This window comes from Astatotilapia calliptera, chromosome 10 (genome assembly GCF_964374335.1).
Source record: "Astatotilapia calliptera chromosome 10, fAstCal68.1, whole genome shotgun sequence".
Classification (NCBI taxonomy): domain Eukaryota; kingdom Metazoa; phylum Chordata; class Actinopteri; order Cichliformes; family Cichlidae; genus Astatotilapia; species Astatotilapia calliptera.
The window spans coordinates 12728406-12748040 of NC_137431.1; the positions used below are offsets into that span (position 1 = coordinate 12728406).

A 19635-nucleotide genomic window follows, 5' to 3' on the forward strand; every position below is an offset into this window, starting at 1 on the left:
CCCGGTCTCCCTCACTCAGTCATTCTCCGTCTCTCACGCATAAGCATACAGAGGGATGCGGCACGTGTGTTTCCACGCGCACAGCAAGACGGATTGCGCTGTAGACCTCTGTAGAGGTTGTGCATTTTGAATGTGCTCACGTCACTGCCTTTTGCTCATTTTTGAAAGATCCATCAGCACCCTGAATTTGAGGAGGTGCTATCAAATTTCCCCCGAAGCTCCTAAAAGTCACCCACCTTATTCTGCAAGAAATGAGCTGTCAGCTTGAAAAGCGTGTAATCCAAAATCAAAGGAGCATGACTAAAAGGAAGCATGGTGCAAAAGAATCGAAGCTGTCACCTCAAGCCATGACTTCATCCTGGTGCGCTGGTCTCATGTCAGGCCACCGCATCATTTACTTCTGTAAAACTCGACTCAGTCTTCTAGATGGGAAAACCTTGCTATGACTCCCATCTTGGGGAAAAAAAGTCTTTATTTTTTTCTTCTTTTTTCTTCTCTTGTTCAGATAAAGAGAGTGTATAGGGGATGTTTGTGCATTAGTGTATGAATCTGACTGTATCCATGTGCGTAATGGATGGAGACCATCAAATTCCCACACCACCTTGATCTAATGTCAATGTCACACCAAAGTACAACACTGTGCTCATCTCTCCCGTGAGGGAGACTGAACACAAGGGCTCTAATGGAGGAGAGACTGATGAGGAACAGAGAGAAGATGAAAAGGGGAAATCGGAAAAAAGGGGTATGAAGGTTAGGCCAGGGTAAAATAGGTGTGTTGTATTCCCCAATACAGTAAGATAGAGAAAGGGAGGGGATACGTGGGGGATGGGGTGGAGCAGAGCTACAATTCTCCTGTAATCCTCCTCCTGGAATCATGAGGTTAGATGATGGGGGCGGGGGGGGGGTGTACCAGGAAGAGAGCATTTGAAGTGAAGGGAAACACACTGGAACAAAGGACTGCAATGAACACAGGGCAGGAGGCACAGTTAGATCACAACTCCGTCTTTTCTGTGCAACATCAGGCAGGAACAGGCACAGCAGTACAGTGGGAGGCATTCTTGCAAGCATAACCGAAGCAGAGATCAGAGTAGCAATCCAAGCACATTTACAAGAGGAGGCAGAGAAGGAGGGAGGGCGAGAAGGAGGGATGAGAGAGAGCAGATCTATGAAAGGAGGAGGAGGGGTGTTGCATGCTCACACAGTGTGACAGAGATAGAGCGATGAACGAGGCTAAGACACACAGAGAGAGAGAGGGAGAGAGGGGAGAGCACAGAGCAGAGATGGGGACCGAACGCTGAGACAGAGGTAGTTGGAAGGACTCAGATCTGCAGAACAAACGTGAGGAAAAGGAGGAAGAGAGTGAAGGTGAAGGAGAGCAGGAGGGAGAGAGGCGGGAGGGAGGGGGGTGCAAGATGATGGAGCCCAGAAATAGGTTTCTCAGGACAGCTTTTCATCCCTGCAAGACATGACTCTTGGTGTTGGACTGTGCTGAATTTAGCCAGGGGGACAACACAGGACAGCAGGTCTGCAGCACATTGACTGGGTTCAGCCTCACTGGATGCAGCAAAGCAGCTGATTTATTACTGAGGGGATGGGTGGCAGCGTGTTTGAGCGTGTGTCTTGGAGTGCACGTGTGTGTGCATGTGTGTGTATGCAGGTTTTTATGGGTCCTTGTAGCACTCAGAGCTGTGGGAGCGACCATTCCTCCAGTCATGAAATGACATTCAGCAGGCAGGAGCTTTGTGTGCTGGCGTGGATCTGCAGTCCTCAGTAGGAAGTGCGAGAGTGGGGATTCAAAGCTGTCATCAAGTGCAAGTGTGCGTGTGTGTTTACAGTGCCATTTGCTGAGGTGAGCCGAGGAGGATCAGCTATATGTGTTGTGTGTGTGTGTTTAGGTTGGAGTAGCAAGGGTGCAGCAAAGGCAAAGCTTCTACACAATGCAAGGACGATTGCAGGGGAGCACCGATGGCAGTGAGTGCAGCTAAAGTACAAGGAGTGCCCTGGGGGTAAGGTGGAGGACAAAGGCAGGGACAGAAGAAGGAGAGGGGAAGGAGAACAGAGGCAAGTGGAAAACAGAGGGTGATCATGGCTGTCATTCAGTGAGCTATAGCATATGCTGTAGCGCAGAGCGGAGTGGTGCGGCAGGGGGAGGACAAGCATCACTGCACAGGGGAGGGGGAGAAACTACGGGAGAGAGAAGGTGGGGGGAGTGGTGTGTGTGTGGTGGGGAGGCGATCAGCTCAGCACCTCTTCAGCACCTGGAAGAGGAGCAGAGCAGGACAGGCCCAGCAGAAGACATTCATTCATTCACGTGCACAGAGATGAACTGATAAGCGGCTAGGTCAACGTGTAGAGGTCAAAGGGAGCTGAGGTGTGACGGGAGTGGGTGGGTGGTTTGACTGTACTCTCTGCTGGTCCTGAGAGCAAGGCGAAGGAGTTCCCTGGAGGAAAGGGGGGTCAGGTCCCCAAGCCCTGTTTCTTCTGACCGTTCTGCCCCCTCTTCATCGCCATGGGAGAGTGGACGATTTTGGAGAGGCTGCTGGAGGCGGCTGTCCAGCAGCACTCTACTATGATCGGAAGGTAAGACATGGATTTAAGTGGGAAGGTGGTGTTTTCTGGTTTTGTGTCCGCGGTTTTATGTCAACTGATGAGCTGGGATTTTTTTCTTTCTTTCTTTTTTTTTTGCACATTACATGCTGTTTTGTATGGATCTGTGGATGGCATCTGTACAGAGACTACCCTTCTCAAGGCTTGTCCCAGTGCTCTCCTCTGTTCCACTATCCCTCACAGTCCTCCCTGCCTTCCCCGTCCTTTCTTCCTCCCTGCTCTCCTCACTCTTATCCTCCACACCCACTATTAGTTAAGGCATAACCTAATTGCACATAGTCAGCAGCAGGCATTACGGTTAAATCAGAGAGGTTCCTATGTTTTTACTAGCTAATAGCCAAGCTATTGATAGACTATGCTTGATGCTGCTGGCCACAGACCAATATGACAGAAGGAGGAGAGGGGACTAGGAGTGAGAGGAGGGGAGAGCAGAGGTGCGGAAGATGAAAGGATGGTGAGCAAGCAGGTGTGGAGGAAGAATCATGGGGGGAGTTAATGACTCTGAACTCTGAGTGATTTTATTTCCTAAAAAAAAACAAAAAAGTTAATCCAATTAGTTTTGACCAGCAGACATTGTTATACTTTGCGTGAGAGTGTTTCGTGGCGGAGAGTTGAACAGACGAGCTTTTAGTTTGATTAGCAGTGGAGACATGCCACGGAGACTTGCTGTAAAATTGGTGTGAAATACGTGCCCCACATGCGTGCCCCACATCATCTCTGTGTGATTAATTGATTGCAAAAGTGGAATTTTCCACCCAGTGAACACAATCCAAATGTCCCACTTGGATGCTCATTTGGCAAAGTGAAGAGTCAACATGCTTCAGCCTGTGAAATCTGGATGTATATGTCGGCCATTTAAAAACTGCTTTGCTTTGGTAAAAACAAAAAGTAACAGTGAAGACTGTGATCGCCCTGCTGTGTTCATTAACTCAAACTCAACAAGGACATGGCCTAAACGTCTTTTTGCTTCAGTGGTCTTTTGTGTGAGTGTGTGTGTTTCTTGCCCCGTGTAAGTTAAAGGACTGCAAAATGGCTCATGTGTTCATTGTCTGTGAATAAGCCAACATCCTCCAGTGGCACTGGAACTGCGTCAAAGTAACAGAGATGATGTGAGCTACACATTTATACCAAAATTTCAGCTGATCGGCAATTTGAAGCTAAGACAGAGATCCTCCTTCCAACCAAATAATTTCAGTCAACTAATTTCTATATTTTAAAAGTGCATTAACCAACGAATTCATCTGGTCCAGTCCTCATATGGAACAATAACCTGGACGCTGACTTGATTTAAAGATGCATTAAGCAATCTCACAGTCTTGTGAGTCCCTCCCATTGATGGCTTGGGAGTACTGTTGTAGCACTGAGAATCAATATCCCACTTGGAAGCCCTACACAGCTTTCAGCTAGTTGTTTTGGTTTCTTTAAGTGGAAAAACCAAAACAATGCTGGTTCGAATGAATGTGGGCAGTCGCTCCCGGTACCGAAGCTAACTGTCCTGTGTAAAAAAACGCAGAAGAAACTGGTAAGCAAAGTTGGAGATTTAGCAAATGAAAAAAAACAAAACAATTATGAGTTGGAAGAGCAAACAAAGGCTAAAACGCCAGTGAATATTGGAATTACATTCAACAGGTGGCCAGATAAAGGAGACCGAAGGGATGTCCGTGTTGCTCTGTTTCTGCTGGATATGTGAGTAGGCAACTGTTTGCTAACATGTTAGCCATAACACCTTGATAAGCTAGATGCTAACTGTTGTGAACTTGTTTTGGAGTCTTTCCGCCCCCTAGTGGTCAAAAATTACTTAATGCAGCTTTAAAATAACAGTTCTGGAAGCTGAATCAGTAAAATCCTGTGAGCACAGGGTACAAAGAACGCTGAAAATTAATCTCTGGATGATTCACGCCACCTACAGATTTTCAGAGGCACAGAAGCAACTCTCAATTTGTCTGCTACCTCTTTCAGAAGTCATAAAGACTATTCTCATGATGCACTTGGTTTTTTCTTATATGCATAGTTTGAGCTATTTGTTGATCATGCACTTCACTGGCTGAACACTAATAAAGGGTATCCTGAATACCAAAGATGTGTTTAGAACAGGGCACTTTTTTGTGTGAGATGTGATAGCGTTTACTATATTTATTTTCTATTATGTGTCAAACTGTCCAAAGACACGTGACATTGGATAGTTAAATGATAGTAAAAAAAAAGCGCATCTCCATCATATAGTAGTATGAAATCCACAGTGAAATGCTTTGTAAATGATCCCCGTGTGTTTGGCTTTCCTCAGAGTGTTTGTCCTACAAGGCTCTTTAGTTGACCCTAGAGCATTAGCTGTAACATTATCTGCTTCCCAGTGGCGGGGTTTCCTCCATTTTTCTTCCATCTGCTATGTAAGCCAAGAAACCTTTGTTTTTGAGTCTCTCTGTACATTATTTGTTAGCATTTTTTGTTTTAGGCCCCCGAACAGCTTCTTATTTTCTCTACGCCGCTTTCGATTTTGTCCCTTTAGTTAGCATGTGTGCAGGATATCTGAAGATGTACAGGAAAACTCACAAGTACCTTGGACAGAGAGGCCGTGGACTAGCTTGTAGCAAGTTATTTTTAAGTGGTGATATTGCTTTTCAACTATAGAAAGGAAAAGAAAACATTAGACATTCCTAGGTTATCTCAGCAGTAAGACAAAAAACAACAACAACAAAAAATGCCTTGACTCCTAAACCTAAGCATGTGTCTGCATGGTCAGGAAATCAGTGACACATAATAATTAAAAGACAGGAATCATGTTTCTGGATGTACCAGCAAGTTGGAGAATTGTTCACCACTGGCACAGTTTTGTGCTGTCAAGGTGCCTCCTAGATTGTTAACGCCAAACCCCACACTAAATTATGTGTGGAGTCAAAATTGTTGCACTGACCTCTATGGGTTGAAAGGTTCAAGTCTGTTGCACCACTGACCACAGCCAACAACCATTGTTGGCTGTGGTCCATTGCACTCGTGAACACAACCGTGATGTAGTGTTGCACTGTTGTGCGTCGTGAAGTCCTGCACTTCACAGGGTGTGGCATGCAGCGACTGGTAGATGGCATCACAAGTAGGATGTTCAGCCTGTGTGTCGTTACTTTGACAACGTTTGCATGTGTTCGCTTGCAGTTTTAATGGATGCGGTTCCAAAGCACAGAACAGTGACGTTTCGACATAAAAGGTCTCCCCTGCATCCAAACTTTGGAACATGGTTGCATGTCAGTCATCTTTTTTTGAGTGCCGACACGAGGATGCAAATCCACTGTGAGACACCGACAGCATTTTCAGATGTTTAGACTGTCTTTTTGAGCTACAATTAAGCTGTTTCTTAATTGTAGGTTTAAGCTAACCTATGCCCTGGCATAGGATAGATAATTAGCTCAGGATTACAGAAGAGTGTTTGAAATAGAAACGGACCAACTACACTGTGGCATAGGTTAGCTTAATTATGGTCTTTGATCGAGACAGACAAATTGAGAGTTGCTTCTGTGCCTCTGACTAACCACAGGTGCCTTGCGTATTATGACTCATTCAGTTATTAATGTTGTGTATTGTGAAATCTTCATAAGCTTGACTTCTAACTGCACAATGTACAATGTGTGCATGGATAACCGATGACTGTACTCATGATAACATGGAAATGAAAATCATTGTCAAGGCTGCAGTAATCCACCTCTATCCCAAACCAGTTTTACAGTTATGATAACCCTGAAATCTTTTGCATTAGATAGTATAGTCAGTCTGAGTCTGTTAATTGTAACAAATTAATGACATTTCTGATAAGAATGGAGGTCAGCACACAGACCTGTATATCTATTTTCTGTACCTAATAAAGATTTAACAAAATCTGCACTGAATACGTGATGTTTGTTAGCACTATCCTCTCCAACTTAAACATTCAGGCTCCAAAATTAGGAAAACGAAATTGTTATTTTATTCTTATGCCAATGGCACAGCTCTACTTGTGTACATTTGTGTAAAACATGACACTAGCAGCCTTGATAATGTTTGTGGTTGTTTTCTATGCATATTAACTGACTTCTGGTTACAATTAAAACAATAATTTCATTTTTTGTACATCTACAGCCTTCACAATAAAAATTTTACAGCAGTAATTTACTTTTTGTATTGTCCTATTCGTAATTCTTGCTGATATACAATCTCATACAAATTAAGTATTTAAGTGGGTGCGATAGACAAATAAATTACATGTCCATATAATACTGCAAACTGAATGTGGAGGCCATGCATCTAACACCTAGGCTCGTCATTTTTCCCAGTCCTTAATCTGTATACAAAAATCACATCATTACAATATATTTTAAAGCACACAACTACAGGCAATAAACTGTTTAATATTCACATACAGTAATACAGTTTGTGTGTGTGTGTGTATGTGTGTGTTTCACATGTGGTGCTCAAACCATTTGCAGATCGCAGGTGTGAATGTTTGTGATGTCTACCGTGACAAAAATGCGTCCGACCGTGTGAAGATCAAGCCTTTGGGTGCGAGATATATAACTTGCCTCTCCTTGACTGCATTGCTGTAGTGAGGTCAGCGCAAAAGATGAGCTGGAAAAAAAAGAGGCAGAGATAATGGAGCACTAGAGTGATCTGAGGAAGATAAAATAATAAAGGTAACCGGATGGATAGAGAGGAGATGATGGGCGCTGTAGAGGCAGAACAAAAAAGCTGCAACGGATGGATGAGGGTGGGGGTGAGACAGAGGGAGGAAGAAAAGTTTTCCCTCTGCAGAGGTTTATCGCTCGGAATCTGTGTCAGAGATCCTTCAACTGAAGTTGCTGGCTGACCCGGCACACAATGTTGACAGCAGTGTTCATGAAGCAGCTCTTTTAAATGTTCAGGTTGATTCTGAGATAAAGTAAATGCAAATGTCACTGTCTATGCTGTTAAAGCCACAAAAGTACATTTCCATAGGTTACATTCTGTAAACTGCATTTCAATCAGATTAAGAATTAGTTTACAAAGTGCTGTTTGCTGTTATTCATTTATGCACTTTTAGATTTCTGCATCTATTTACCCTTTATTTGTTTTTTATTCTGTGATGAAGCTCTAAATGATCCATTATTCATCATCTATCACTCCCCACTTAAGCAGTATAAACCATAAAATCTTAATAAATGCTTCGTGCCTCTTGTTGCACGTTGCAACTGATGTCAAGTCATTCATTAAAAATGTATGCAGAGTTGACCAGCTTTTTAATGCAACAAAGTGGTGTATGAAATACACCTTGTTGCTCTGCAGTGCTGTTTATATGGCTGGAAGAACCTGCACTTAGACAGGCAGCCCGGAATGGTTTGACGTGACCGAACATATCTGGGTTCTTGTTTGTTGGCTTTAAAAGCAAGATGCACTCTTTGCCCCGAAGTTGTTCACTCCTGCAGTTTTCATGGTCATGTTCTTTTCCTAAATGGGTCAGGATATCCACAAGAAGGCGGTACCCTACTTTGAGAAGGGCACCCTAGTTCTCCCAAAATAATCAGAGATGCAGGAATGCTCTGCGTGAATTGAGGACATCATCCCTTCTGACAGAATATACTTCATGTATCATTGATAACCATCTTCCTGGATAAGATTTATTCCACCCGAGAAGGTTTTGTTGCAAAGCAAAACAACGGCGTCCATATTGCAGCATTAGAAAGGATTAGTAATCCATCATCGTTCGCCAAGGAGCAGGACTGTCGTTCAAATTAAAGCATTTTCCTGCACATCTATAGTTGTCATTAGTTTATTTGTGCAGCAGTCCCTGATGTTGAATGAAATTGATTGCACGGTTTGCCACTAGCGCTGAGCTCAGCTTTCACTCAGCGCGGGCTATTATTCATTTCAGCAACACATCAGCGGTGTGTGTAAGAGTTTTATCGGGCATGTAATGTTTCCCCTATGCATAGCCTAAATGTATATTTAATGACTTCCCACATGTAGTGATATTTTCTGATTCGATTCAGACAGGTTTTGTTAAACTTTTATGAATTGTGAGCCTGTTATTAAACACCCAAACGCCCTTAAAGAAAGCATTTTGAAGATGTTGTTTTTTAAGGTAAAAATGTAGTCCAGGAAAAATGTGCACCAGAGACCGAAGTAATGACTAATGTAAATGCTTATTTCTTTTTCTTTAACATAAACAAGGGCTGGTTTAAAAGATGTGAAGTGAGGCATGCATGTATGTGGGCTGCACTGAGATTTTTAAACTATTTGCAGTGTTCTAATTATTCATTGCTTAAAATAAAGACAAACTTTAACTTCCTCTTGGGTAAATCCTGGTGGCAAAGATGTCTAACTAGAAATGTTTGACACCGACAACCTAACAAATCTATGATACTATGATACAATATGTAAAGCTCCAATCTAAAATAAAAAGAATAAATCAGTAAAAAGTAATAAGCAGCCTATTCTACAGGTGGACAGATCAATCCCAATATCGATATTATCTATGCCAACCCTGGTATTGGTATTAGATCTATGCTAGCATGATAGGATCAATGCCTTATTTCTATCCTAAGTTCAGTAGCCCATTGAATTGTGTTATCTATTGTATTCACAGCCTATGGCACGTTTAAACAACAGAAGGTGAAAAGCTGAAAGGCGCGTTTCGTTGTGTTAACTAATTATTGTGGAAATTAAAATTCACAGTTAATTAGTAGTCATTAAAATGTGTTCAGCATTTGTCAAAATGATGATGATTCAACTCATAAATCACGACACCACTGCTCTCCCCTCCATATGCTGTCTTTATAGGTTCAAAGTATCGGTATCAGTATTGGTATCAGCAGTATCAGTCCTGTATTGATCTGGCATCAGCTTGATACCAAAGTTTGCAGTATCATACACCACTAGCCTAATCACAAACTTAGCCATCAGCTAGTGAAGGTTTAAAATATGGACAGAGTTAGGACGTGGGCATGGCTGAGTGGGAGAGACATGAAATAAGCGTTCACCTTGCACAGGTGGACGGTGCTATCATGTTATATTGTGGGAAGTCAATTTACAGGAGCCAACCACATTACTAGAGTCTGACTGTCTTTAATGGCACATTGCAGGTTTAGGAAAGAAAACACGCAGTTTGAGGGTCATTAATAACAAATACATTTCCCTCAGTTGAAATAAGAAATTAATACACACATTAGAAGGAAGTTAGGGACATTCATTAATGTGCAGATTGAATCATATTTTACTGTGATACATAATGACAGTACTTACAATAGTAAGCCACTTGATTTGGAAAGTAACCATCATGTTAGTGTGCTCTAACTTTCAGAAAGGACAACTGATTAGAATTTAAATAATCTGCCAGAAAAGCCACGAGGCAGGAAGCTGTTTCACACCCCAACATATGCAAACACAAATATTATAGACAGGTTATTGTATGCAACTCTAAGCCAATGTTTAAATGAACAAAAGCTCGCACGTTGTGATGAACAAAGCATCTGAATTCACAAAGTGTTTATATGGTCTTTCAGTAACTTCTAGTAATTAGCTTGTGATTAGAAGCTTTTACAGCTGTAAACTCCCACTAATATAGATCTGTGTTTGCTGGTTTTATAACTAGCAAGTTATATATCATAAGTGCTTTTCCAACCTTTTTCCATGAGGCTAAAACTCCATTAATACTTTTTACAGAGAAACTTGCTACATACAATTTTACTAAAAGCCTTACAATTAAATCTTTGCAACCCAACACACAATTTAACCAGCGCTGACAAGTAGCAAAGGTTCTGTTTACTGACCTTATGTAGAGGCTACATTTTAGCAGCGGAGATATTTTTATAAAAAAATAACCATTCCAGACATTTACTAAGATTTTATGTGTTTTTTGCAATTAAACAGTCAGATGAAAAGCCCCTACATAAAAATTAAGGTTAAATATGCTACTTTAGGAAAACTTGTGAGTACTGTTTGAAATATTAGGGACAAAAACTTCTAACAATTTGTTACTTTTCAGCACCAGATTTTTATGCTTAAGAAGATATCCTCTGAAGACAAACATACAGTGCAACCACATGAGGCAGCTGATTTTTGTCTGCTGCAAGACTTAAAGGTTCTGGCACTAAAACATATTAGAGAGACAGAGCAGAGCTGATGCATTCTGGGAACTGTCAAAATTAAAAAGGGGTCTTATGCAACGTCCTGAACAAATACCATTTAAAGTATGAGTCCAATTTCCCAGTCTTGCTATTTTGGGTAGGTCTGAAAAGGTCAGGCTCGGTGACGCGGTGATGTTTCCTGTTTTTATCAAGGATAGCTTTGACTACTTGTTATCTAGTTTGGGAGAAACTTGTGTGAAACTTCAGAGCTGCGTAAACTTAGCTGCGCTAACCTGTAATCATCTCTTTTCTCGTCAATATCAAGCATTTCATTAATAAATATATAAAAAAATATCTCCTGTAACTCCTTCATCCTCAGTAACCAGACTTCCATTACAGTGATGCTGAGTCATTTGCCCTGTCAGTCGCCCTTGTGTATTTATTTACCAAAAATGTCAATATTTTTCAATTCAATATCCATTTAATTCAATTTTATTTATACATCACCAAATAAAAACATTAAAATCGCCTCAAGGGGCTTTATATTGTAAGGTAGACCCTACAATAATACATAAAGAGTAAAAACAATCATATGACCCCCTATGAGCAAGCACTTTGGCGGCAGTGGGAAGGAAAAACTCCCTTTTAACAGGAAGAAACCTCCAGCAGAACCAGGCTCAGGGAGGGGCGGCCATCTGTACAAAAATGTATTACAGGAATAAAATGGGAGACCTGATGTGTGTAAAATCCCATCATTACGCCAAATACTGTACTGTAGGCCAAGATGTCATATAAATGGAATCTTCTGAAATTGTATATTGATGTGATCAGCAAAACGTGCTGGTTCGGGATACACAAAGAAATGCTGATGCCATTTATTTGGTTTTCAAGTTATTTTAGATAGAAACACTTATGCATAATGTTTGCCTCGCTAGCTTGAGTCGAGATGAAAGAGTAATTTTAGATGACATAAAGACAAACGGGATAGAGGAAAGCTGCATCTGGCGTGCTCTGCATTATCATCGCGCATGGTTAGGCCAAGCGATGAGTTAACAGAAACGTTGTGTGTAGGAATTTCTTCCCCCAGCTTTCTTTGAGTGGCGTGAAGTAGTTTGGCATAAAATAAAAATACTCATCATAAACCGTTCTAAGGCATCTTTCTCAAGTGCAGCTGTAATGGTTTTGCTGTGAAGATTGAGATCTCGCTGTTGTCTGTTAGCTGAGGTATAATTGGCACAGATACCTGTAGAGTGTCCCCCAATTAACTTTCCCGTTTCCTCCGTTATTCCTGCAAAACAGCTGGAGGCCATTTCCCTCCGAGATGTTGAATGAGCAAGTGATATAATTACATTTCTGCCCATGTTGACTCTGAGTCGTGGCACAGTGGAAACTAGCAGGATGAAAAAGCTGTTGTGGTTTGAGTCTGACGTCGCTAAACTCGGGCAGATTTTTTAAAACCGTTTCTGTTTCACACTCTAAGTAACGTATTTCAAGACAGCAGGGGTAAGAGAACCACCGCAGCTCAAGTTTAGCTTAAATTACCGTATTCGTCACGCTGACTCGTAGTTGCACTTCAGGCATTCGTGCACATCTGCCGGATATGTGGGCAAGACCTTAAACTATTAAAACACTTTAAGAGAGGAGCAGTGATGAGAGGCGGGTGGATAGAAATGTCTGCACTCTGATAATTAAGCTGTCTAATTTCAAGGCCCGGTAAGGTCTTTATTCATTATGTGCTGCCATCAGCAATCATTGGAGCTTATTATTGAGAGCGTATGGGTGGCAGGAATATTTTTATCCAGGTTTCTTCACAGCTAACTGCACTTATCCAGCGCTTCAGAGGCCAGTCTGTGCACCTTCATATATTAACAGTTACTTTCTTATATTCACAATCTATGTATGAAAGCAAGTGTAGGTTTTCTGGTGCATTTGTGCTTGTGGGCCTCTGTTCTCCCTGGAGGCTGGCGACAGCAGCTGCTGCATGAATGAACGTGTGTGTGTGTGTGTGTGTGTTAAAGCCTCTGGGAAAGACAGAGCTTGCATGTCCAGCCGACACACCAGCTGATGAGCAGCTAACATTACACTGCACACACAATCTTACAGGTCAATCAGCTGCCTGAGGATCACTTTGAAGGTTAACGCAACAAAATACCACCTCATTATCTTTACTTCCTCCTATTTCTGTCCCTCTAGACATAAACGTTAACATGCCCATGAGCTGCTGTTTGTCTCTGCGCTTTATGAAAATGTCAGCTGTCAGTGATGAAGCCCAAGAAAGCAGATATTAAAAAAGAAGATCCAGACGTGAACACGATCCACAGACGCAGAAGGATTGACTTCTAAATCTTATCAAATCTCCTGGACAGTGGTAGGGATTTAGAAGGTATCTAAAAATGTAATGATTAGTCTTAGCTTTAACCGGGTCCTCCGGGAAGCAGGATGCTAAATTAGGTGACAAGTGGGGACTGATGTGGGAGACAATTTAGCAGCCATTTAAGAAACTTTTGGTGACAGGAACCATGCTGTGATATGTCGTAATGCCTGAATCTTTTTCATGCCCACTTATATGAATCAACTCTTCAAGTATTTTAATATTCTGCCCCATGGGTTTGAGACACTAAAACTTCTGACATCTTTTTCATTATTCATGATTGTTATTGAATATTCTGCAGGTTCAGGCCTTCGTGCTGTCCTAATCTTCTCCTAGTTACCGTATTGGCTAGTTATGCTGCAGGACTTAAAGCACTGATGTTTGCAGACAACGTTCGGGCGCTGCTTTCTGCTAATGCAGCAATCTGCCCCATGCTGATTATTCCGTTATCCAGCAGTAGAGCAAACACATAAACCACCACACACAAACAAACACACACAGCACTCAATACAGGGAACACCTTGGGATTTTTTTTTAATGACAAAAAAAGCAGAAGCAATGACTGGATTTTTAAATGACTGCAATGCTGCGCTACTTTAAAATTGAACAAACTCTGAGGAGGACAAGAAAACTGCAACCACAAAGTCCTTATCCCTCTATATTTATGTAAAAAAAAAAAGCCCAGTTTTTCGTTTAGATGGTGGTGACTACAGACAAATACATACTGACCTATGTCGATGTAATGAAAGACTGGTATAGAGCACTATTTAAAATTTTTGTCAACAGATTTGGATTTGGTCCATCACTAAAAAAGCTGTCACAATGATGAACACATGACAGCATAGTGGAAAGTTTGTCGAGATGAACTGATATTACATGTTGCAGTACATCTATGTGGATGCACTCATCGGAAATCACGATGCATGACATTTTAAGAAGAAGAAAAAGCTTCAATCCTCTTACCTTCAGTCTGAGGACAGTCTGAACTAAGAATATTTCAGTTCAACATTAAAAAACATGTCGCCCATGAGTCTGTGGCATTACACACAGATGTTTACAGCAGAAAGATTCAGTGGCATTAAGTTGTAATTATGACATAGTAATTATCACTGGGCAGAGAAGCAGCCAATGTCTTTTATTACCTTGATTAGAAAATCAAGGTGGAGTGCAGAAAAGCTGCTCTTGAGCCTCTTGCATGGTTTTAAATCAACATCCAGCACTGCAGATTCTCACACTGACACTGACCTAGAGTTAGTCATATATCCTCTATCTTTTAAACAAATATTTGCATACAGACGAGCTGTGTCGACCACAGATCTTCGTCCCTGTGAGCAGAATGCGTCAAATCTTCCTGTGGTGCAGAGAACCATCAATATCATTCATTCAGCCATATCGACTGCTGTCGAACCACTAGTGAGCCCGTACACATCAGGCTAACCGCAAAGGAGCAGATGTTGACAGATGTCTTAATGTGAATGACACACAGGACCAGATTTGAACTTCTGAAAGTCCAAAGATGCGGGGGAGCTTTATTCTGCTGGATTTTTAACCATGATGGAAGTCAGTGTAGCGTGCACGCTGGCAGCTGCTCTGAGCACAGGCGACTGTGAGTCTTTGCCATTTTGCACAAGTCATACACATGGCTGACTCTTCCTCTTTGTGTCTGTGTCCTCGTGCCTGTCTTCTTCGCACAAAAAAACACACACAGGCATGCATTCGCAGGTGGAGCAGCGATAGTCCTGCAGCAAGGCACTGCTCTATTTTAAGTCTGTTTCATGCTAACGCATGTTCCCCTGGTGTACCTCTTACCTTCACCCGTCTTTCCCTTGGCTTCAGCAAATTGCCTCCTCTTTCACATCATTCAAACAAATGTATTTTTTTTTTTGACTTGTCAGATATTTCTAACAACTGTAGGCTATTTTTCCCCCCCATACTGGGTGTCTATACAGCCATCCTCTGCAGGTTGCTGTGGTTACTGGTCACTGAAGGTCGGTAGGCATTTTGAGCCCTCATTAAAAGATAAAGTATGGAGTCTCATTTTATAGCAAACAAGTTAGGATGCACGTGCATATTTAAAATACAACAAAATCCCATTACTTTGGCTATTGTCCTACGTAGCTGCCTTTCACTTCAGGGCCAGCTCCCATCTATCTCTATCCCTTTACTTCCCGTCTGTGGCCCCCTCTTGTGCTTGGATACAAGAGTGTGCTAAGCAACTGGCTCTTCCACACAGGGAGCATTCACATCCACGGCTGTGGCATAAATACCAGGGAACTCAATGATGTGCAGGCTTTCCTCGCTCATTAGAAAGAGCTGACACTGCAGCCCTAAAGCCAGAGTCCTCCTCCGCAGTGCCCATACTGGATCGACACCATGAAAATAACAGAACAGCTGTACTGCTCTCTAGATCCACCGGTCCCTGGACACAGCTTTCTATAACTGCAGCAAAGCACTAATGATGCTCAATGGGAAGTCCATGCAGTTTTTAGCAAATGCCACCTCCTCGGGAGAGCAGCTCCCTATAGTTGAGGCAACTCGTTCTTTTCTATGTGAGCTCTTTAAATAGCTACACATCTTAAAAGCTTTGCAACTGTGACGGTTGTTGCCCCTTAATACGGTGCATGCTTCTTTCCTCACTTGGGAGTCAACAATGAAACAGAAGGTGGTTATTTATACAGCAATATACTATTCAGTTGCTTTGCAACAGAGATATTTTGGTATGTTCGATAAAAGCTAATTAACACTAGGGGAAATATGCTAACATGCGAGACTGATTCTTAAATCAGTGGGTGTCTATTATAGCTGTTGCCATTCAGTTCCATTTCAGTCCAGCTGTGAAAATGAGTGTGAAATCATCTTTATCTTATGATTAGTGACCTGAGGTGCGCATGCTATCTAGAGCACAGCTCCATCATCCCAGGGTATTGTTTATCACGGCAGCTGCTTACAAGCACACAAATACGTGTGCACACGCACACACATGCAAAGTGAATGTAGTGTCACTGTCCCTTTAATTTTCAGAAACGCATATTCAAAAAAATCAAAACCACTATTGTCGACAGCACCTATTCACCATTAACTTTATACCGACTCACTCGTACGGTCATGCCCACATATAATGTTCCTTTGTGGATTTGCTCCTCATTAACTGATGCTGTCTTTCTCCTGTTTCACCACCTTCCCTTCCTGCCCTCTCTCCTTCTGTCTCTGCAGGATCCTGCTGACAGTGGTGGTGATTTTCCGTATCTTAATAGTTGGCATAGTGGGGGAGAAGGTGTATGAGGACGAGCAAATCATGTTCATTTGTAACACCATGCAGCCCGGCTGCAACCAGGCTTGTTATGACAAGGCATTCCCGATCTCGCACATCCGCTACTGGGTTTTTCAGATAATCCTGGTGTGCACGCCAAGCCTGTGCTTCATCACCTATTCTGTCCATCAGTCAGCCAAAGCACGTGATCGAAGCTACTCTCTGCTGCATCCTTACATGGATCACCATGGTCATGGCCACCATGGTCGCCACCATGACCACCACTCTCGTAAGCTCCATGCCCGAAACATCAACGGCATCCTGGTGCACCCCGACAGTAGTAAGGAGGATCATGACTGCTTGGAGGTCAAGGAGATCCCTAACGGACCCCGGGGACTCCCTCCAACTCACAAGAGCTCTAAAGTGCGACGGCAAGAAGGCATCTCCCGTTTCTACGTCATCCAGGTTGTGTTCCGCAATGCGCTCGAGATCGGCTTCTTGGCGGGCCAGTATTTCCTGTACGGCTTCAACGTGCCGGGGATGTTTGAGTGCGATCGCTACCCATGCGTGAAGGAGGTGGAGTGTTACGTGTCCCGTCCCACAGAAAAGACTGTGTTTTTGGTCTTTATGTTTGCAGTTAGTGGCATATGTGTGCTACTTAACCTGGCAGAGCTCAACCACCTTGGCTGGAGGAAGATAAAAACGGCCATCAGAGGGGTGCAGGCCCGGAGAAAGTCCATCTGTGAAGTGCGCAAGAAGGATGTTTCACACATGTCCCAAGCCCCAAACCTGGGCAGGACCCAGTCTAGTGAGTCAGCCTACGTCTGACAGAGGCTTCTCTGCCTGGGGGCTCAAAGACCTTTTAAATATTGGAGAAGAGCTTTTCCCTGGCCGCAGACCACCCATCAGTAGGCACAAAACTGACAACTGCATTATTATTCAGGGGCACAGATGGACTCTGTGTAGTGACGATGAACCATTACTTCACCAAGTAGAGTTTTTGACACTTTGAGACTAAAAAGGTAACTGTGTTGCTGTAACATTGAGAGCTCTGCTCTGCCTAGGTGACACTAGGTGCCTTCACAGAACCCAACTGACAAAACTGAGCAATTACAAATAATATTAATAGACTGTAGGTTTAAAGGTTGTGTGAGGTTGAATTATCTGAAGTTCTTCATTATTTGCCTTTGCTGTAGCTTAGAAATCCTCTCATTTTCCAATTATGTGTGCATATGCAAGAGCTTAAGCGCGTGCATGCATACGCATGTGTGTGGGGAAAAAAAGCCAATCTCTGACTCAAGTCAGGATAATTGAATGCTAAACTAATCTGAGCTACTGAGAGAAAAATAATGTCCACACTGTTAAGACCACACAGTGGACAAACAAGCACCTTTTGAACAACACAAAATGATCAGCACTAAAATGTTTAGTAAACTGGAACACATCATTTATTGTATCAGACTCTTTTCCTAAAATTTCTCACAAATCTCCATATTCTTCACCGCATTAGGTGTCAAACAGACTGCAGACTCACATCACCCGAGAGCTTCTGCTCAAAATAGGACACAGGGTGCACTGAAGATGAGGTAGATTACTTTCCAACACTGTGTCAATGCACCACAATGCTCCCAGTGCCTGCAAGGCACTGTTTACGTTCACACACAAAAAAGGAAAAAAAAATCAAGTAAAGTGTGCCAGTGTTTGCACTTTGGCTTGTAAAATGTTATTGCTGTTGAAAGCTTATGAATGGAATTAAACACTTTAAACAGGAAAAGTATTGTAGTCACAAATATTTTAACATGTAACCTCAAGCTTTTTTTCACAAGCTGATTTGGTGCCATATTTCAAAGTTACTGTACATAGATGAAATGTTATAATTACACTTAGTGTTTTCACTATGCGGTAGAGATAGGCTGTACTTGGGTGGGGGAATAGGGGCTTGGTTGGTTATGAAAATTAATCATAGATTGCCAGCTTTAATGAGATGTATTAATAATGTGCTCTTTGTAATGCCTTTACCCTCTGATGGAGACTGTATGTTCCAAGAAGTGACTTCCCTCTATGGACTCTGAAAAAGGCATGTAACTGAAGCATTATTAGAATGGATAGATTATGAGATGTAACTTTAAAAAAGAGACTGTTTAATTTATTTGCATCCTGCTCCTGTGAAATGTAATACTCAGCATGCATGAAGATGAAAACTATAAAGAGATATGAGCATAGAATCTCGTTATGGGAATAATGAAAGCAAATACCTGAAAGGCGCCACAACTGCAGCAATAACAATAATAATGATAATATATAGTATGTGACAAAAAATATGTGAATAAATCATTATGCAGTGATTTTGGCTGTGCTTTGTTTAACAAAGATGTGATAATTACTATGCACTGTTGCCTTTCTACTTACGTTGTGTGGTGTTAGCTGATAACAGTCATGCAGGTACACCATGCAAAAAGGAATTTCACTGGAACACTACATCAGCATATGTTTATTGCTATTACTACTGCTAATGCGGTGCAGTGTAGGTTCAAGCGTAAAGAATGGTGAGTTTCAAAAGTCTTCATTTAAAATACATGGACGAAAGTAGGGGGCCGGTGTTCTGACAAAACACCCTACCTATCAAGTTGTCCTAGATGTTGTTACTGCGCATGCGCACAACTCAAAACGCCCATGTTTTTGGTGTTAATAGTACACACCTATTATTTGATCCTACCCGGATCTTGTGCGTGTGAAAAATGGTTAGTATTATATGTTTTACTTCTTTATTACAGTTGATACTTGTTTTCTGTAAGCTGTTGTCAATTTGTTAACTTTTCAAGCTAAGTTGCGTTTTGTTTTGTTTTTTTCAAAAATACTGCAATTTGGAGTCTCAATTGAAGTCATATTTCAAGTCTTGATTTATTACTTCTAAGTTTCTGTAAACTGGCATACAGCGTAAACCTTGTCAATTAATTTTAGTCCTCCTGCAGTTGGTCGACACCACGCTCCGCTGTTAGCACGTTTTGATAAGTGTGATTTGGCTATCAGAAAGTCATACCTATAGATATGTACGATGGAGGCATAAACCACCTAAGGTAGTATATTCTAATGAGGTAACACGCATTGATAGACATGACTATAAAGTTACGCTACGGTAGGATGTTTTGACAAAGTAGGATGTTTTGTCAGAACACCAGCTACACGTTACACCTACAGGAGCTGCTCGGTCATGGAAACCAGTGCCACGAAGCTCCCGGTGCACAATTTTTGTGCTTACGTTAATGCCACAGGAGGTTTCTCTGCAGTTACTGAGTCAGCAGAGCATTGGCGACTTTTATGGACTATACACTTCAGCAGTCTCC

The 19635-nt window shown here is 42.1% G+C and overlaps 1 protein-coding gene across 2 annotated transcripts; it reads left to right on the forward strand.

Moving 5' to 3' along the window:
- The first annotated feature begins 894 nt into the window (after positions 1–894).
- On the forward strand, positions 895–18636 carry LOC113030888 (gap junction delta-2 protein-like). Of its 2 annotated transcripts, XM_026182672.2 has the most exons (3): positions 895–2580; positions 4237–4293; positions 16255–18636. In XM_026182672.2, the coding sequence occupies exons 1-3, from the start codon at positions 2510–2512 to the stop codon at positions 17117–17119; spliced, it is 993 nt and encodes a 330-aa protein (XP_026038457.1). In that variant the 5' UTR covers positions 895–2509; the 3' UTR covers positions 17120–18636. The 2 variants fall into 2 exon arrangements, with proteins under 2 accessions (XP_026038457.1, XP_026038458.1); XM_026182673.2 differs by lacking the exon at positions 4237–4293.
- The last annotated feature ends 999 nt before the right edge of the window (positions 18637–19635 follow it).

Bases quoted from the DNA above. Each gene is read 5' to 3' on its own strand.
- LOC113030888 (XM_026182672.2), top strand. From the start codon at position 2,510: ATGGGAGAGTGGACGATTTTGGAGAGGCTGCTGGAGGCGGCTGTCCAG. The intron at 2,581-4,236 runs GTAAGACATGGA...TACATTCAACAG, and splicing joins CACTCTACTATGATCGGAAG to GTGGCCAGATAAAGGAGACC. The intron at 4,294-16,254 runs GTGAGTAGGCAA...CTGTCTCTGCAG, and splicing joins GCTCTGTTTCTGCTGGATAT to GATCCTGCTGACAGTGGTGG.